The sequence below is a fragment of the Zonotrichia albicollis genome, chromosome 22, assembly GCF_047830755.1.
Source record: "Zonotrichia albicollis isolate bZonAlb1 chromosome 22, bZonAlb1.hap1, whole genome shotgun sequence".
Classification (NCBI taxonomy): Eukaryota; Metazoa; Chordata; class Aves; order Passeriformes; family Passerellidae; genus Zonotrichia; species Zonotrichia albicollis.
Window position 1 is genome coordinate 11349434 of NC_133840.1, and position 18968 is coordinate 11368401.

At 57.0% G+C, this 18968-nt stretch overlaps 1 protein-coding gene across 6 annotated transcripts in view; it reads left to right on the plus strand.

The window, feature by feature from the left end:
- HIP1 (huntingtin interacting protein 1) overlaps positions 1–18968 on the plus strand; it is a 44541-nt gene that overhangs the window by 23700 nt on the left and 1873 nt on the right. For 3 of the 6 annotated variants that reach the window (XM_074556987.1, XM_074556988.1, XM_074556989.1), the window contains exons 2-30: positions 5842–5905; positions 6431–6573; positions 7135–7191; positions 7635–7715; positions 8378–8454; positions 8612–8673; positions 9823–10026; positions 10401–10458; positions 11245–11320; positions 11785–11916; positions 12527–12624; positions 12780–12852; positions 13134–13317; positions 13414–13502; positions 13594–13710; positions 13798–13899; positions 14595–14789; positions 14906–15053; positions 15145–15231; positions 15338–15445; positions 15877–16013; positions 16120–16230; positions 16349–16407; positions 16517–16610; positions 16949–17049; positions 17162–17267; positions 17404–17527; positions 17998–18059; positions 18576–18687. In XM_074556987.1, coding sequence (XP_074413088.1) covers positions 5842–5905; positions 6431–6573; positions 7135–7191; positions 7635–7715; positions 8378–8454; positions 8612–8673; positions 9823–10026; positions 10401–10458; positions 11245–11320; positions 11785–11916; positions 12527–12624; positions 12780–12852; positions 13134–13317; positions 13414–13502; positions 13594–13710; positions 13798–13899; positions 14595–14789; positions 14906–15053; positions 15145–15231; positions 15338–15445; positions 15877–16013; positions 16120–16230; positions 16349–16407; positions 16517–16610; positions 16949–17049; positions 17162–17267; positions 17404–17527; positions 17998–18059; positions 18576–18687 — 3061 coding nt within the window. Of the gene's footprint in view, positions 1–5841; positions 5906–6430; positions 6574–7134; positions 7192–7634; positions 7716–8377; positions 8455–8611; positions 8674–9822; positions 10027–10400; positions 10459–11244; positions 11321–11784; positions 11917–12526; positions 12625–12779; positions 12853–13133; positions 13318–13413; positions 13503–13593; positions 13711–13797; positions 13900–14594; positions 14790–14905; positions 15054–15144; positions 15232–15337; positions 15446–15876; positions 16014–16119; positions 16231–16348; positions 16408–16516; positions 16611–16948; positions 17050–17161; positions 17268–17403; positions 17528–17997; positions 18060–18575; positions 18688–18968 lie in introns of those variants that run through there. The other 3 variants (XM_005493747.4, XM_005493748.4, XM_074556990.1) reach the window with 2 other exon arrangements.

Genomic DNA, 18968 nt, shown 5'->3' on the forward strand with positions numbered 1-18968 from the left:
CTCCTGATGGTGTGGAACTTGGAATTCTCACCGGAGGCTCTGGAAGAGCCAGTGGTGGGTCAAGTGCTTGCACACAGCTCATGGGTGCAGCCTCCTGTGGATCCCAACCTCTGCTGCCCTCAGGAGGAACTGGGAGCTGGTGGAGTGGGCACGTTCCAAATGGACATAATGTGTCGAAGGAGGGAGACCAGGACACTAGATGGTCATCAACAGGTCCCGTTTATTGAAGAAAGCATCAGACACTTATACAGCAAGTGATAAGCTTATGAATATTCTGTAAGCCAAGCAATCTATTGGTTAAACTATACCATCAGCTCTTCCTCATTCCTTTGGGCCTGCGTTCTCTGTTTCTCACATCCCTCTGTCCACTCGTTACCATACTCAGCTAGGCCCAAGGACACGCTATCTTGCAGGTGCAGGACTTGGAATTAGCCACAGCCTTGTACTTTTCCATTCTCTAGTCAGCTAAATTCCCAACAGACACCCTGCCTGCAAAAAGGCCTCTGCCCTAGTTAGGACATCTTTACCAAATTGATTTGGCTGTGTCCTGTCTCCTCAAGCCACTCTTTGACAAAACTCTCCACAATAATGGGCATCCTACAACTTTATTTTGGTTTTGCTGCTGGGATAGCAGCACTACAGCCCTTAAGGCAAAGGCATGCTAGAAGCTGGGCATCAGCTTCACGCCTTGCATGTCTGCTTGTGCTCAGAGACCTCTGAACCTCACACCACCACTCCATTTCCTGGCCTAGGTGTTTTTTTCCCAGGAAACCCCACCTGTGCTGGAAGAGCTCCATAACACTCCTTTATCAGGCTTTGCTGAGTGCTGGAGGGGCTGGTGGTGTCATTGATCTAAAGTCATCATCCTCCTGGCCTCAGGAGAGAGAGCAGAGCTGGAGGCAGCAATGCCAGAGCAAGGTCTGTGCAAGAAGAGCATCGTGGCGATGCCTTGGATTCCAGCGTGGCTCATGGGGTTTGTTGCCATCTTCGGGTGACTCTGTTTTGGGGTGCTCCATGTGCAGACTGTGGGACAAGGTGACCCCAGACACCTACACTGGTATCACTTGGGGTTCAGGGCTGTCTCTGGATACCTTCATCCTCCTTCTGCTGGCATCTGGGCTGGTGGGATCAGCATCTCCTCCTGGAGAGGGACATCTGGAGCCACCACCACTGGGAGTGACCCCAGTGAGGTTTTCAGGTCTCTGTCACTGAAATATGTTGTTGGTTTGAGGAAAACAGTTGATTTTATGGCTTCAGCATTGAGAAATCTGAGGCTTGTGTCATTTTGGGAGCTATTCTCATCTGGAGGGAGCAGGAGGTGAGGAGAACAGCAATGTATTCTGGAATATGCTCACACAGCCTGGACAAAGGGCTTCATCCCCAGAGTAGCTCCACAATGTAGCCAGCCAGGAGAGGAGCACTTGCTTTCCACACTCATGGATTCAGCAGCAGATGCAGCCAAATAGCCTGGATTAAGTGGTGGGAAGGTATTTTTCACATCTCCTGACTCCCTGCTCTCGAGAAGCCTATGGGACTGAGTGGAAAGGCAGTTGGAATACTCACTGGAGGCTCTGGAAGAGCCTCCAGTGGAAGAAGTATTCCAGTAGTGTCCAATACATAGAAATACATCCCTGGGTTTTACATCCCATGTGGCCAGCCAGGCCTGCCAGCATTGCTTTCCTGCCTCCCTGCCTCCCTTTCCCTCCAGCTGCTCTCAGGCACAAAACCAGGCTTGTTTCCTGCTCCTGCTGCTGCTTCAGGCCACAGGTGCCCAGCACGGGGGGACCGCAGCCACCCCAGCTGTCCCCAGGAGCTCTTGCCAGTCCTCAGTGGAGCATTGTCTACCCCAGGTGTTACCCAGCTGGCTTTTTTCCGGGATTTTGCTGGACAAAACTATTCCTTGGGTGATGTTTAAAGAGATTCACAGTATGACTAGGTTGGAAGGGACCTTCAAGATCATTGAGTCCAACCCATGCCCCAACACCTCAACTAAACCCTGGCACCCAGTGCCACATCCAGTCTTGTTTTAAACACACCCAGGGATGGGGACTCCACCACCTCCCCGGGCAGCCATTCCAGAACTTTATCACTCTTTCCATACAAAACTTTTTCCTAATATCCAACTTACATTTCCCTTGGCGCAGCTTAAGATGTGCCCTTGGAAGAGTTTGCCTGGCTCTCATGTTCTGTACACCCTCCAGAGCCTGAGCTAAGCTTTGCTTTACTAGGATTTGCATTTTAATTAAGCCCATGGATTTTTCTTCCAGGCTTGTTGTAGTCAGGTCTTCCTGCTCGCTCCCGTCTCTGAAGCTCCTGTGACTGCAGGGCTTGTGAGCAGTTTTCCAGAGGTAGGCTCCATCCCGGCTTTCCATTTATAGAAAGGAATTAAGAAGAAATGAGGGAGCATTATTAAGAGGATTTGCACTGCGACTTACTCAGTTTGTCCAAATAATTTGCAGTAGCTCTGGATTCTTTAATCAACACTCTTTTCCTTCTGGAAATGAAAGAAGCAGGAAGACGTTGTGCTGCTCCTGAGCCAAGCTTGGCTCTTTGCCTTCAAATGGGAAATTTTGCATTCAGAGAGCAATCTGGGAAGAGCTGGCGGGGAGTGAGGGTGTGTGTGGCAGAGGGAAGTGTGTGTCAGGGCTCAGAAGGCCTCTGTCATCCTGACTCTCTTCCTCCATGGAGTTTTGGGCTTCTGTGTCTGCAGCCTGCAGATACATGTCTGGAGAGGTGACATGAGACCTGGTCCATGGGTCACCCTTGTGTGGAGCTGTTGATGGCTCTGCCCTGCTGTGGCATCTCCATGTGAGAAGGTCTGGGCCAGATCAGGGGTTGGGAATTCCTGTGGGACAAAGCTGTGGTGGCCTGTCAAGCCGTATGGTGGCCTGTCAGGCAGTAGACCTTCCACAGGTTTCTGGGAATTCCCTTGATGTTGCAGAGGGAGGAAAAGACTATTGGAAAGATGTCATTGCTTGGGGATAGATAGTCCCAGACTGCTCCTCTCCCAGATGACCTGTGCCTTTCCATGCACACGTCGGTGGGGTTTCCTCACCCTGCTCTAGTGACGCTTGGAAAGCTAACAGTGCTTGCAGCATTCCATTGCAGCCTTCCCAGCCCTTGTAGCACCCATGGAGCCACTCCCCAGCCTGGCAGAGCCCCATGCACAGCCTTGCCCCACGTCCTGCCCCACTGAGCCCGGTCGTGGCCCTGTGGCTCTTCAGGGCTGACTGGATTGCAGTGTCACGTTCACACATTTACGTCTGCAATAGACCCCTCTGGACTCTCCTCCTGCTTCCTTCCTGGCCCGTTGCACAAGAGGAAACTCCAGGGTTTCCTGTCCCAGCAGCGGGGTGAGGTGTGGGGCTGTCCAGTGTCCAGTGCCCTGTTCACGAAACTGGAGCGGGGCCAGCCGTGCTGCCCAAATGTGTCCTGCTGGGTCAGAAGTCACCTCCATAGGTTGGAAGCTCATAATTAAATTAAAATTCCATCAGCTGCAGGTGTGGGATGGTGGTGGGGAGCGGCATCTCTGAGTCAGAGTAAAAGACCCTCTGGGGGGAAGGGGTCTGGGCTTGCTGTCCAGGCAGCCCCGAATTTCCATCTGCTCTGACCCAATTTTACAGCCAAATCACCCTCCCTGACCCTACTTGTCCCCCAGAGGTGACAATTCTAGCCTTGGTCTCCTGATACTGCTCTGTGCTCCCCCAGTTTGCTGATGTGGGCGCTGCCAGAGACACTGATTATGGCAATTTGGGCAGCCCCCAGGTGGCTCTGGGGATGGGACCCCCACCCTGCACTCCTGGGGATGCAATGTGAAAGTGGGCTGGCCACAACTACACCCAGAAAGTGAGACGCAGCTTTTCCTCGGAAACCTTTCTGCCTTCCAGATGGATGTGTGTGCTTCAAATGGAGTTGAGGAACTTGGGGATGGAAGCTCCAGCTGGTCCCTGCCTGGAACCAGGGGCTGCCCGCCCCCATCGTCCTCCCACTGTGTCCTCTCACTCTTGGAGGTCACTGGGGCTTCCTTAGTTAGAAAAAAGTGTCCTTCCTTTGGACAAAAGCTGACACGAAAGAGCAGTTCAACTGGGAGCTCCATTTCTAGCTTTCCCAGGGATGCAGCAAAGCTTCCTCTGGAGTCCCCACCCCTGTTCTGGTCGTTCAAGGACAGTAGGAGCCGCTTTGGGAAAGTGGGGCCTGCATCCCACTTCTGGCTATGAGCTTCTGCTCCCCAGCTCTGGCTTTGCATTTGGCTTGTTCCCTGTGGGCCAGGACTCCATTCTGAGGTGGAATGTCCATTTATTCTGGCACTTGTCGCTGTGCCAGCTGGTTCATCACAGCTGTCCTGACAGTCTTGGGGGTTTTGGGGCTGAAGACTGGGATTTTGAATGAGGACAAGCTGCCCCTGGAGCTGGATCCATGACATGTGTCCCAGATGGATGTTGGGATGCAGGCATCCTGCTCTAGGCCTCTAGGACATGGTCATCCAGACTGGCATTTTTTTAATGCCAAATTTAATTTTATGGTTTTCCTGATAAGAGTTTGGGTCCCCTGACATCTCAACAGGAGTCTCCTGCATCTTGCTGGTGACCTCCTCTGTCACCTCCATGGTCCTTACTGGTCACCTCCACGGTCACCACCCAGAGCCAGTAGGGATAGGGCTGCAAACCCCACAGCGGTGGAATCCCTGCAGCAGACCTGGAACATCCAGACACAGTTTCAGCTGTGGGGGTGCTTGGCTCTGGGCTGGGGGTGCAGGGCTGGGTTGCAGCTGTGGGTGGGGTCTCGTCTGTCTCAGGCTGTCATCATTCCTGCTCGAGCTGGCACATGCTTTGGTGGCAGAGGGACTTCCTGGGGGATTTGGGCTGTACTCCACCACATTTCAGGCTCCTGTGGGCCCTTCCAGCCCTGCTCAGCACAGACTCACTGGAGTCCATATAGATGAAGCCACGTGGGGCCACCAGGAGAGGACCAGGAAGCAGGGTTGCAGCAATGATTGTAGTGAGAAAGGCATTGAAATTAATCTCACAACTTTAATTGGTTTATATCAGTAATGAGCTGCTTCTGGCAGTGCTGAGCCAGGCGGTTCCTTCCCTTGGCAGCAGGATGTTCATTGGAGCAGGTGCCAAGGAAGAAGCACTTGGTGATGATGGAGCCTGGGGAGAGGATGAACCTGAGCTGGCATCTTTGTGTTCCCCATGAAGGATCAGAAATGGGGTAGAGTTAGAAATCCTGCCGGAAAATTGTTCCAGTGGCTGCCACTGCATTCCATAGGGTAAACAGTGGCTGGCTGTGCCAAGGCTCCTCAGCGTGGACTCCCCAAGTCCTCAACACCTGCATGGCAAGTGCTACCTGTGGGTTTCACTCCTGTCCCTCTAATCCATGGAGTAGCCAGGACCTTTGCCAGGCAGCCCTGGCAGTGGTCTTGCCATCCTACTGCCCAATTTTTCCTGCCCCCCCAAATTGTCCTCCCCATTGAGCACCCCAAAAGTGGGGTAGGAGCTGCCAGCTGCTGCCCACGATCCAAAGGCAGAGGGAATTTGTCCTCCCTCTGCCTTTCTCACCACTTTGAGGGCAGCAGAGGGTTCTTTGTGGGCACTGCTTTAATTGCTTCATTATTATCCTGAGTAAATGAGTCCTGGCAGCAGCTGAACCTGGTGGATGCCAACTGCATCCCAGAAAGGCATCTGGGAAAGGTCAGCATCCATCTGGCACAAGCAGGGATTGGGGACCTGGATGGAACCCAGCCACTGCAGAGCTGGAGGGTCTCAGTGAGCAAGAGGGGGGACCATGAGGGAGCCTCAGCCTTTTCCATCTCACCCCCCCATCACTTCTTTCTTGCAGACCGTCAGCATCAATAAGGCCATTAATGCACAGGAAGTGGCTGTCAAGGAGAAACATGCCAGGAATATCCTTCTCAAAGCTGGCCATGGGACTGTGGGAGCAAGGTTGGGGCTGCCTGGAAAAGGGGCAGCATCAAGAGGATGTGTGGGGAGAGGTGCCCAGGGCACTGGGGAGGCTGGGGGCTATTAACATTGGATATTTTTCCAGCATGGCACAGGGTCCCTGCTACTGCTGTCACAGCCTTTGAATGTTGGTAGGTGCCCAGGCTGGTGCTCCCAGCACTGCCATCCCTGCAGAAGGCAGGAGGGGAAGGTGCCCACAGTAGGCTGCCACCAAAAGTGGATCCCCAGCATCCCAGGCAGGCACCTGGGAAGGCTGAGCAGAGGCGCAGCCCCAGCCTTGCACGTGCCATGGTGCTCCCAGAGCAGGGCTGGTGGCAGGGAGAGGGTGGCTTGTGCCGCTTTGGGGACAGCGAATGCCTGTCATCATTAGCTCCCTGTGGTGGCCTGGCCACTCTGGCTGCAGCTGTCTTTGGGTGGCCATTCTCCATCAGCAAAGGGCAGAGGAGTGCTTCCTTGACCACCAGCACCGTGCATCCTGGGCACGCACCACGAGAAGGGAGCACAGACCTTCTGGTCAGTGGTGAACCGGCTGCCGCTGTCCGGCAACGCCGTGCTCTGCTGGAAGTTCTGCCACGTCTTCCACAAGCTCCTCCGGGATGGACATTCCAATGTGAGTGCCCGCAGCTCAGCCTGGGGCCAAATCCTTTCCCCTGCAGGGCTGCACCGGCTGATGGAAGGTGCTGGAGGGTCAGGGTCCATCTGGGGGGTCTGTCCTGGGGTGGGGACTGGAGTCCTCCCAGAGGGTCATTGGTCTCCCAGGGGTCAGTCCTGAGCAGGGCCTGGAGCTGGAGCCGTCCTGGAGGGTTGGTGCCCTCCTGTGGGTAAATCCTATGGGTACATCATTGCTGGAGCTCTCCCAAAGGGTCAGTGCCCTCTGCAGGTCAGTCCTGGGTGCCAGAGCCCTCCCTGCCCAAAACCTGGAGTGCCTCAAACCCCAGTGCCATCTGCAGTGCCAGTGCCAGGGGAAACTGCTCAGCACCTGCAATGGCGTGCACGCAGGAGCCGTCAGCAAGGATCCTCCTTGGGGAACTGAAGGCACCCGGGGCTGGTGGTGGCAGTAAAGGGTTGGGAATGCATCAAGACCTCCCATTTATCACCCAGTTCCTGGTTCCAAGGATGGAACACTGTGTCCTGGTGCTCTGCCTACTGACTGTAACCATCATTCCCCCAGGTCCTGAAAGACTCTGTGCGATACAAGAATGAGCTGAGTGACATGAGCAGGATGTGGGTAGGTAACCAACCCTGCCAGCCATGGTGGGGAGACCCCTGGGGGTGCCGTGGCCAGGCTGGGGGGGGTGTAGGCTTGGGGGATTCCCTCTCCCAGGAAGCAGAGCACAGCCATGGCTGACCTGTGGCTGTTACCACCTACCTGGGCTGGGTTTCAGTAGCATTCTGTGTTCCCTTCCACCAAAATCAAATGCCTCCTTCCTGTTTTATGGCAAAACCCAATAAAAACTCGGCTTTGACAGTGAAATGAAGCATTGAAACATGCAGAGAAGGTGATGAGAAGGTCTGACCAAATCCCTTCAGTTGAGCCAGTCTGGATCCAGGTGCTAGTGAGGAGGGTTTGGCTGTGGTTTTGGGGAGATAAGGGAGGGGTCAGTCATTCTGCAGCAGAAGGCTTTTTCACAGCCTGCCCTGGATCTCAGCAGCTTTTTGGGGTCCCCACAGGGCCACCTGAGCGAGGGCTATGGTCAGCTCTGCAGCATCTACCTCAAACTGCTGAGAACCAAGATGGAATTTCACATCAAGGTAAGCGTCCCTGTCCCTGTGGCAAAGGCTGTAGGAAGGGGTGGGAACTGGGGTGACAGCAGGGTACCAGCATTGATATCCTGCTGCCTCCATGAAATATTCCCAAATCTGCCAGTGGCCATCAAAAATGGCCCAAGGACCAATGCTTCAGGGGTGGCAGGATTCCTGGTAGCCCAGGGCACCTTGGGCTGGACTGGGAGTTGGTGGATTACAAGTAGTAGGAGACACACACACTCCATTCTCCCTCAGCTGTCCTAGATGGAAAACTGCTGGAAAGAGGTGTTTTCTGTGCCCATCACCCTGTTTTGGAAGTGTGATGTGACCTTCCCCAAAAGGCCAGGGCAGGTACCCCCTGGGGCAGATATCTCCATCCTGTCCAGTTCTCTGCTGGCAGCACTATCTGCTCCCCGCTAGGCAGGTTTCTCAGCCCAGGGAGAATCAGCTTTTCTTGCTGGGAAGAGAACAGATGCTGTGGATTAGGGATGCTGCGGTCACCCAGGGTTCAGAGACGCTGTGCAACCTCCCTTTTCCCCCACATCTCTCCCCTGGCTCATCCAAGAGCTGACTTTGAGGCTGCAGGATCACAGCCCTGGTGCTCCCAGAGCTGTGGCCAGACCAGGAGATTTTCTGGAACCCTTTCCTGACTCCTGTTTTCCCCACAGAATCCCCGATTCCCTGGAAATCTGCAGATGTCTGACCGGCAGCTTGATGAGGCTGGGGAGAATGATGTCAATAACTTGTGAGTGCAGGGCAGGGCAAGGTCTGGGAGGGAGTGGGTGCAGGTGGGTGGTATGATCTGCCCAACCCCACCAGCAGCATGACCAAGCAGGGACAGGACCCTTCCTCATGGGTGTCCTTGGAGACAGTCCCCAACCATCCTCAACCCTGTTTCCTAGTTTTCAGCTGACGGTGGAGATGTTTGACTACCTGGAGTGTGAGCTGAACCTCTTCCAGACAGGTAAAGGCCTCCATTACTCTGAGACATGGTGGAGTGAGAGATCTGCTGGGGTCCAGCCCCTTGGTGGGGCTGATCCGAGCTGGATGAGGCTCTGACCGGGGATGGTGGCTGAGGCCATCACAGCTCAGCTCTTCTATGGGCACCTCACCTGAATTATGGTTCAAGGCAAAGTAGAAGGTGCTGCACCTGGGTCAGGGCAACCCCTGGTGTCAATCCAGGCTGAAGGATGGAGGGATGGAGAGCAGCCCTGCTGGGAAAGATGTGGGGGTCCTGGAGTATGAGGAGTTTGACATGCCCCAGCCATGTGTGCTCCAAAACCCCCCATGCCCTGGGCTGATCCCCCAGCATGGGCAGCAGGTGAGGGGGCGATTCTGCCCCACTTAAGTAACATCCCACCTGCAGAGCTGCCTCCAGCCGTGGTGTCCCAGCACAGGAAGGACATGGGGCTACTGGAGCAAGTCCAGAGGAGACCACTGAGATGCTCTGAGGGCTGGAGCCCTTCTGCTCTGGAGATAGGCTGGGAGAGCTGGGGGTGTCCAGCTGGAGAACAGAAGGGTCCAGGCAGACCTTAGAGCTTCTTCCAGTGCCTAAAGGGGCACCAAGAGCACTGCAAAGGGACTTCAGACAAGGGATGGAGTGACAGGACAAGGGGGAATGGCTTCCCACTGACAGAGGGCAGGGTTAGGAGGGAAATTGGGAAGAAATTCTTGGCTGTGAGGATGGCGAGACCCTGGCACAGGTTGTCTGGGGAAGCTATGGCTGCCCTATCCCTGGAAGAGTTCAGGGCCAGGTTGGATAGAGTTTAGAGCACCCTGGTCTACTGGAACGTGTTGGAATGAGATGGTCTTCAGCTGCTCCAAGCTGGTTTTGGAGCATCTTCCATCTAGCACACCCAGCACACTCCAGTGGCCAGTGGGACAACAGTGACAGGCAGAGCACAGGCTCACGTGTCAGCTCTGCCCAGGGACATGACTGGGGCTCAGTCCTGGTTGGAGGCCTATGGTGCCAGGCTGGAGTGTTCCCAGGCCTGGGTGGGAGACCTGGGTGGGAATTTTGCCTCCCACTGAGCTCACAAACTGCAGGGCGGCAGGCTGTGTCCCTAAGGGCCAGTGGGTGTCTTGCTCTGGATGACATCTGTGGATTTGGCAGACACAGTGTGGCACCCTGGGATGCTGCTGCTGCCGGATCTGATGCTGCACTCCTTCCCTGCAGTGTTCAGCTCTCTGGACATGTCACGCTCAGTGTCAGTGACAGCAGCAGGGCAGTGCCGTCTGGCCCCGCTCATCCAGGTGATCTTGGACTGCAGCCACCTCTATGACTACACTGTCAAGCTGCTCTTCAAGCTCCACTCCTGTGAGTGTCCCCAGCACCACTGCCTTTGACGGGGGGTACACACAGGGAGGCACTGGGTCCACCACTCTGCTCAGCCTGGGCTGTTTACCACCACCTCTTCCCTCACCTCTTTTGGGGGGTGAAGGGAGTCACCATGGCAAAACCCATATCCTTCAGGATCTGGAATTATGGCAGCCACCAGCCCACACTTCTCTCTGCCCTGAGGAGTGTGGAGTGTGGTCCCCTCCTGCAGCAGGACACTGTGTGCAGTAGTCGGACCCCCAAGGGAGGGTGGCCATCTCTGGGAAAGAGCTGTCTCCACGTGGCTGTGCTGATGGGTTGTTGCCTGATCCATGAAGACACCTGCTGACATTTGTGCTTTCTGCTGCTTCTAGGTCTGCCAGCAGATACACTGCAGGGCCACCGGGATCGCTTCCTGGAGCAGTTCCGAAAGTAAGTGCCCAGACCCAGAGCATTGGGGCTCTGGGAGTGCTCCCAAGGCACTGAGATCAAAAATGGGTGAGCAGGGACTTGCTGTGGTCTCTGGTACATGATTAGAGTAACCAAAACAAAAACTGGCCACCAAGAGCAGGGAGGGGATGTCATGGTGCCAGGGGAGGATATCATTGTGCTGAGAGACAGCTTGATTCAAGGTCACAAACTCAAAAGAGCAGATAGCAGTGCTGACTATGCTCTAACCACACAGAGACTAACCTTGGGACAGGGATCAACAGTGCCAAGATCCTGACTGGGCTGCTCAGCTGACTGGGAGAGGTGGGAGCTAGGAGTGGTGTGGCTGGCTACTGTCCCTCCTCCCCAAAACTGGAGGGAGGTACCCTGCTTCTGGGGAGGGTGCTCCTGCAAGAACTGAAGGTGAGGGTGTTGGCTCCAGGCAAGAAGCCCCCTTGCTCCCGATAACTTGGGGTAGGTCGGAAGTGGTTTAGGTTGGAAGGCACTTTTGAAGGTCATCAGGTACTACCCCCTGCCATGGGCAGGGACACATTCCACTAGACCAGGTTGTTCAAGTTCCAGGTCCTTCTCCCTGCCCATCAGGCCTGGGATTTATGAGATAAACCTCCAACAGCAGGAGGACTTCCAGGACCTGCCCGGAGGTTGGTGGCAGCACAAATCACATTCCCTTCTAGAGCACTACAGTGGCTGGGTGACTCCCTAGGGGCCAGGCAAGAGGTTGTCCAGGTTGAACAAGAACCATCTCTAACCATTCCCTGCTCCTTGCAGGCTCAAGGACCTTTTCTACCGCTCCAGCAACCTGCAGTACTTCAAGCGGCTGATTCAGATCCCGCAGCTGCCAGAGGTGAGACCCTGCAGTCCCCATGTTCCCTGTGCCCAGGGGCAGCACTGGGGGCACTGGCAAAAGGCCCAGAAAAGCCTATTGCTGCCTTTCCCAGCTTCTTAGGTCTGGTGGCAGTGTGGGGCTCCTGGGCCTTGAGGATTCTTTTATCCCTCACTGGGTGGCATCCAACTGGATGTAGCTGCCCTCTGACTGGAAGCTGGGATCTCCTCTCTCACTGATCCATAGCCCTTGCTGAGATCCAACTCTGCGGGTCCTGCTTCCATCCCTGTGGGTCCTGGTTCCATCCTTATGAGTTCTGATTCTATTCCTCCGCATCCTGACTCCATCCCTGTGGGTCCTGGTTCCATTCTCATGGGTCAAGGCATGGCCAGCTCGGCTCCAGGGCAGGATTTTAACCAACTGTGCCTTCAGTCCAGCAGCAGTGCCAGTCTTTCTACCTTAGCCCTGCTCCACTCCCTCCCCAGAACCCTCCCAATTTCCTGCGTGCCTCTGCACTGTCAGAGCACATCAGCCCTGTGGTGGTGATCCCCGCCGAGGCGTCCTCGCCGGACAGCGAGCCCATCACAGACCTGGTGGAGATGGACGCAGCCTCGCAGGTGAGGATGGTGGGGGCTCTCTGCCTCTGAGCCAGGGATGTTTCTCTCAATACATGCAGCGGTGAGGGCTGAGACAGTGGGGATGGCCTTGGGAGCTGGGGAGTGTCACTAGAGAGAGATGGGTTGGTGCTGGGCGACTGTCTGGGTGCTGGATGTCCCATCTGGGTGCTGCTTATCCCATCAGGATGCTGAATGTCCTGTCTGGGTGCTGCTGGGGCTGAACTATCCTGAATTCTCCCAGTGCTGCTCAGTGGTGTGGTGCCCTCCAGTGATAAAGGAGAGATTTGTCTTCAAGCATTGCCATGGAGACCTTTAGGTCTTCACCCTCCTCTCCACCAAGGGTTGTCCTCAGGCATTGAGTGAGGATAGGAAGGAGCATGCTGTGACATGGCTTTGGGGATCTTCTCTCTCCAGCAGTTAGGTGGGGATGGACCACAGATGGCCCATGTTCATCAAGTTTGTCACATTCGGTGTCCTGGAAGCAGGGGGAACCAGCCCCGGTGTCCAGGCAGCTCGTAGGCTGGCTTGGCAGTGACACTGGGGACATAGAGGGACAAGGACTCCCACGTGGTAGTGGGGTCACTCTGGGTCTGTCCTGCTTTTCCCACAGAGCCTGTTTGACAACAAGTTTGATGACATCTTTGGCAGCTCCTTCAGCTGTGACCCCTTCAACTTTAACAGCCAGAACGGGATGAACAAGGATGACAAGTAAGCAATCCTGGCAATGCTGCAGAATGGCCGAGATGGTACCAGGAGCTCCCTGTCTGGGATGGCATCGCAGCCATGGTGACACAGGGGACACCTCCCCTCCCAGGCTGTGTCCCCGAGGCACTGAGAGTGTATCCCATGTCTCTCCTTCCTAGGGACCGGCTAATTGAGCAGCTTTATGGGGAGATCACAGCCCTGAAGGAGGAGCTGGAGAACTTCAAGGCTGAGGTGGGTGAGCAAGACGGTGACCAGATCTCTGTCCTGCCCTCTTCCCAGTGGCTTCCCCTGTACGGGGGTCCCCAGGTGTGCCAGGGGGCTGTCAGGGGTTGGGCTCAGGCCCACTGCCTAGCATCCTTGTGCTTTGCCCAGATGCACTTGGGGGCCGGCAGGGTGATACCCATGGAGGGGGGCTGCTGGCCAGCACTGGTGGGCATTGGATGGTACCAGTGGGCATTGAATAGTCCTGGCAAGCACTGAACAGCACCATCAGCCCCCACCCGTCCCCGCAGAGCGCACGGGGTGCAGTGCAGCTGCGTGGCCGTGCCAGCGAGTTGGAGGCTGAGCTGGCCGAGCAGCAGCACCTGAAGCAGCAGGCACAGGACGAGAGTGAGTTCCTGCGTGCAGAGCTGGAGGAGCTGAAGAAGCAGCGGGAGGACACAGAGAAGGCTCAGCGGAGCCTGACAGAAATTGAGAGTGAGCAGGGAGTGCCAGCACTGGCGTGGGGTGGGGCTGAGCCCCGGGCAAGGGGGGTCTCAGGTGCTCAGCTCTGTGTCCCTGTGTGCATGGCAGGACGGGCACAGGCCAACGAGCAGCGGTACAGCAAACTGAAGGAGAAGTACAGCGAGCTGGTGCAGAACCACGCTGACCTGCTGCGCAAGGTGGGCTCCCCAAACTGCCCCTCAGCACCCCCTCTCCCAGCCATGCCCTCTGATACCAACGGCTGCTCGGCTCATTCTCTGATGTTGCCAGAATGCGGAGGTGACCAAGCAGATTACAGTGGCCAGGCAGGCCCAGGGCGATGTGGAGCGGGAGAAGAAGGAGCTGGAGGACTCCTTCCAGCGAGTGAGCGAGCAGGCACAGAGGAAGGTGAGTAGGGATGGTGGGGGACACACCAGGGATGAGCAGGGGCTCCCCATGGGGCACCAGTGCCGCCAACCTCTCCCCTTGCTGCAGTCTCAGGAGCAGGCGGAGGTGCTGGAGACATTGAAGCGAGAGCTGGCAGCCAGCAGACAAGAGTTGCAGGTCCTCCAGGGCACGCTGGAGTCCAGCACACAGGTGAGAGCATCCTTCTGGGCTGGGTAGCTAGGCCTTAACCATTTGAGAGATGATACCCACCACTGGACTGAAAACTAGCTCCCTGTCATCATCTTTGCCACATCTGAGCAGGTTTGATGTCACATAGGGGAGTTTCAGGCTCCGGAGTGTGGTAGTATGTGGAGTAATGGGCTCCAGCAGCAGGGATCATGAAATAAAAATGCCTGGAAGAACAGGGTCAGTCAGCAGCTCTGTCTCTGCTGTAAGCCCAGGTAGCAGTGTAGCATCACACTGCAAGATGTGCCAGAGGTTAACCCATGCCCACAGAGCTGTGGAAGACAGCAGGGGTGCCTGGGCTTGTTGTAGGAGGCAGAAGCTGGCAGGAAATTGCAGTCACCCAACTATGAGGTGGGCAGACTCGGCAGCAGGATGGGGATGGGGCAGAGGCAGCACCCTGCATCCACTCCTCCATCAGGATGGTGACAGTTGTGATAAAAATGCATTTTCACTGATAAAAGTGAAAAAGTTTCCCAGGAGCCTCGGTTTTCACCAGATAAGATCATCAGTGCTGCTCAGTGTAGGGAGCTGTGCTTGTGCAGGCCATGGTGCACCCAGCAGGGACAGTTGGGGTGGCCCAAGCCTGGATGAAGAATGGGTCCCCAAACTGAAGGGTTCATCCTCAGCACAGCCCCAACTGCTGTTTCATGCCCCACCAGGCAGGAGCAGAGCAGAACACTCGGATTGCCAGCCTGGAGCAGGAGAGGGACAGGCTGAGCCAAGCAGCAGAGCAGCACAGGGACAAGATGGCAGCTCTGCAGGCTGAGCTGCAGCAGCTGCGGGACACGCTCACCCGTGAGCAGGAGAGCAGCAGGACAGAGCTGGAGATGCTGCAGACCCAGCTGAGAGACAAGGTACCACAAGGGACCTGCCAATTCCTTCTGGCCAGACCAGAGGGGTTTGGGTGGGCCAGGTGCAGGGAGTGCCCAGTGGCCCAGCAAGGGCTCTGAGCTCGGCTCTGGCCCAGCAGGAGAGCACAGAGCGGGCGCTGCAGCAGCGCCTGGCCGAGGAGCGGCTGTCCCTGCTGCAGAGCACTGCACACCAGGCCGAGTGCATGGTGCAGGACGCCCTGGCTCGCATGGAGGATCCTGCTCATATCAGCTGCACCGGCTCAGCAGGTGATGCCCCTGCTGCTCCCAAATCTGGTGTTATCACAGGCTGCCTGCTCCCTGTGGTCCCAGCTGAGCCCTGCCTCCTGTCTGCCTGCAGATTGCCTCCTGTCTCAGACGCTGGCAGCCTCCGAGTGCGCAGAGCGGCTGCGGGACGCACACAGCAAGTACCTTTTGGATGGCGCAGGTGAGAGGTGGCAGCCCCGGGCACTGGGCACAGGGACAGCCCTGCCACACGGGGCGGGTGGCCAGCGCAATGGGGGCTGAGGCCTGTGCCCACTGTCCTGCCGCAGCCGTGGGCTCCCTGCTGCCCCACCTGGCACTCTTCGCCCACCTGGTCAGCAACACCCTCCTGCAGGGCAGTGCGACCTCCCATGTGGCCCCTGTGGAGCCTGCTGACCGTGAGTGCTGCCCCAGGCCAGGGGTTGGGGGTGATGACCCCTGAGCAGGGGTCAGAATGGGCAGGGGATCAGGGTGAGCATGGTGGGTGGGTAGGGGTCAGGGTGGGCAAGGGCTGGGGTGGGGAGGGGACTCGGTGGGCAGGGACCAAGATGGGCAGGAGATCAGTGTGAGCAGGGGTTGGGGTGAGCAGATGTCAGGGAGGGAAGGCGCCAGAGCAAAGAGGATACTGGGGTGAGCAGAGGTCAGGGTGTGCAGGGGTCATGGCAGGATGCTGGGATAAGGTGGGCAGGATACTGGGGCAAGTAGGGTGCTGAAGTGGGCAGAAACCAGGGCAGGCAGAGGCCAGCACAGGCAGGATGCTGTCTAGGGTAGGAACCAGACATCTTCCCCCAACATGTGGCCCCTTCAGCCCCCCATGCTGCCTATGCAGGTCTGCTGGAGCTGTGCAAGCAGTGTGGCAGTGAGACTGTGAGCTACCTCAGCGCCCTGCAAGACCCAGGGAAGGTCGCAAGTGCTGACTGCAGCCTGGTGACAGCCTGCCTGGGCCAGATCAGCGCCATTGGGGAGGTGGGTGACCCAGGAGGGCTAGTGGGATGGGATCAGGCCCTGGCAGGCAGCGCCAGAGGGACTGTGATGCTCCTGGATGGTCTCTTTCATCCCATCTTGTCCCCAGGAGCTGCGTCCCAGAGGTCTGGACGTCAAGCAGGAGGAGCTGGGTGACCTAGTGGACAAGGAGATGGCAGCGACGGCCGCGGCCATCGAAGTCGCATCTGCCCGTATTGAGGTGAGGGTCACCACGAGCAGAGAGGTGCCCACAGGCACGATGCTGGGGGCCTGCTGGGGCCACTGTAGAGGCCAGGGAGACACATTGGGCTCAGTACAGCCTCTCTCCCCTCAACCAGGAGATGCTGAGCAAGGCACGGGCTGGTGACACTGGGGTCCAACTGGAAGTTAATGAGAGGTGAGTGATGATCAGAGCACTGGACAGAGCCAGGCAGGCAGGATGGGGACAGATGCTGCAGGCAGGGCAGCTGCTCCACAGAGGGCACTCAGTGGTGTTTGTCTCACAGGATTCTGGGCTCCTGCACAGGCCTCATGCAGGCCATCCGTGTCCTGGTCCTGGCCTCCAAGGATCTCCAGAGAGAGATCGTGGACAGCGGACGGGTGAGCTGGGACAGGGGTGGGGGCAAGGGGGTGCTTGTCCAGCTGGGGGTCATCATGCACTTGTTGGGACATGCTGCTCCAACCGTTGTCCTGCTGGGACTTCCCCACCAGCTGCCAGGAGCTCCTTGCTGACCCCAGGGGTGCTCACCCTGGTTATGGTTCCTGGGGTGTCGTGGTGATCCCTGATCTCCCTTCCCACACAGGGGACCCCACAGCCCCCAAGTTCAGTGTGTCCCCACCTCCCACACACAACCTGAATGACGCCCTGACCTCCTTTTTCCCCCCAGAGCAGGGGTTTGGGGGTGATAAGTAACTAATTGTGCCTTTACCAACGGCAGGGTGCAGCATCCCCCAAGGAGTTCTATGCCAAGAATTCACGCTGGACCGAGGGTCTCATCTCTGCTTCCAAGGCAGTGGGCTGGGGTGCCACTGTCATGGTGTAAGTGCCACGGTCACCAGAGCAGGGAGAGGATGGCAGAGTCCTGCCATCATCACAGGGAGGGGATATGGGTGGCAGGAGGATGCTCCAGCTCCTCTTTGCTGTCCTGCAGTGATGCTGCTGACCTGGTAGTGCAAGGCAAGGGGACATTCGAGGAGCTGATGGTCTGTTCCCGTGAGATCGCGGCCAGCACCGCTCAGCTGGTGGCGGCCTCCAAGGTAGGAGCAAGGCTGCTGCCCTTCCCATGGTTCAGGCTTCTCTTGCCTCTAGCTGGGACACCATGTGGTCACCCCAAATCCTGGGGCTGGTCTGCTCGCCTGGCGGGGTGTGACGCCCTCCTCACTGTCCTGCCAGGTGAAGGCAGACAAAGACAGCGCCAACCTCTGCAAGCTCCAGCAAGCCTCCCGGGGTGTCAACCAGGCCACGGCCAGTGTGGTGGCCTCCACCAAGGCTGGGAGGTCTCAAGTGGAGGAGAAAGGTAAGTGTTGGGCTGCAGGGATCTTAGAGTCATGCAATCACTAAGGTTGGAGAAGCTAAGACAATTGAGTTTACCTGTTCCCCCACCACTAACCATGTCCCCAAGTGCCACATCTACATGGTTTTTAAATCTCTCCAGGAATTGTGACTCCACTATACCCTGGGCAGCCTCTGCCAGTGCTGAACAGGCCTTTTCATGAAGAAATTTTCCTTTTTATCCAACCTAAACCTCCTCTTGAGGCTGTTTTCTCTGGTCCTAATGCTTGGAGCACAAACCTGCCCCAAAACCTCTCATCTTGGCATTCACCACTCTTGGTTGGCTGTGGCCCCTGTGGTCTCTGCCCATGGCTGCCCATCACTTCCTCCCTGCATATCCCATGGTACCAGACCCTGCCAGCAGCATGGGAGCTGCTGGGGAGTCTGACTGGGGGATCAGAGCTTGAGGGGGGCTGGTGGTGTCTTTCTCCACAGATAGCATGGACTTCTCCAGCATGACACTCACCCAGATCAAGCGTCAGGAGATGGACTCACAGGTAGGGGATTCCCATGTTTTGAGAAACACAGCCAGTCAAGTCTCTCTTGGGCTGCCTGAGGTGGGGCATCAAATTTGCGATCACCATGCCCAGCTGCCCCCAGGTAGCACAAGCAACGGCAAAGCCCAAAATGTGAAGGCAACAGATGGGTTGCTGAGGAGTCACATGCTCTTAGTCCTCAATCCTTCCCCGATGCTGTTCCCATCGTGACATAGCAGCCCGTGGCCACCCCTGCCCCCAGTGCACTGCCCACAGCACCCACCTCTGCCTGGCATGGGGCAGCTCTGGGGAATTCCCCTGCCTGGGATGCCCACACAGATTGTTGTGCCTTCACTTGTCTGCACAAGCAGTGTCCACCTGAGCTCCATCCCCTCCCCAGGTCCACTCGTCATTGGAACACTCGTGGGATGCTCCTCTGTGGTCTTTGGGCTTGATGTTGGGGGCATAACGGGTGTGAAAGGGTCATGCTTGGCCCAGCTGTGTGCTGGGGTGGGCATGTCCTGGCCATGTCCCCAGGTGCGGGTGCTGGAGCTGGAGAACCAGCTGCAGAAGGAGCGGCAGAAGCTGGGGGAGCTGCGCAAGAAGCACTACGAGCTGGCTGGCGTGGCGGAGGGCTGGGAGGAGGATGGTGAGTGGTGCCAGCCCTGCTCCTGCTGGGCAGCTGCTCCTGGAAAAGGTGGGGCAGGATGGAGAAGCCCTGCCTGCCATCCATGGCAATGAGGTTTTGCTGCATCCCCCACAAGCCTGGGGATAGTTGGCACACATAGTGGGCAAGTCCTACGGGGTCTCTCCACAGGAAAAACCCCATCATGTGGGATCTACATCATCCCCAGGCAGGGGGTTCAGGTGCTACTAGAGCAGCCTTGTGGTCCTTGAGGGATGGGGCAGAGGGATGCCAGTGGACAGCGC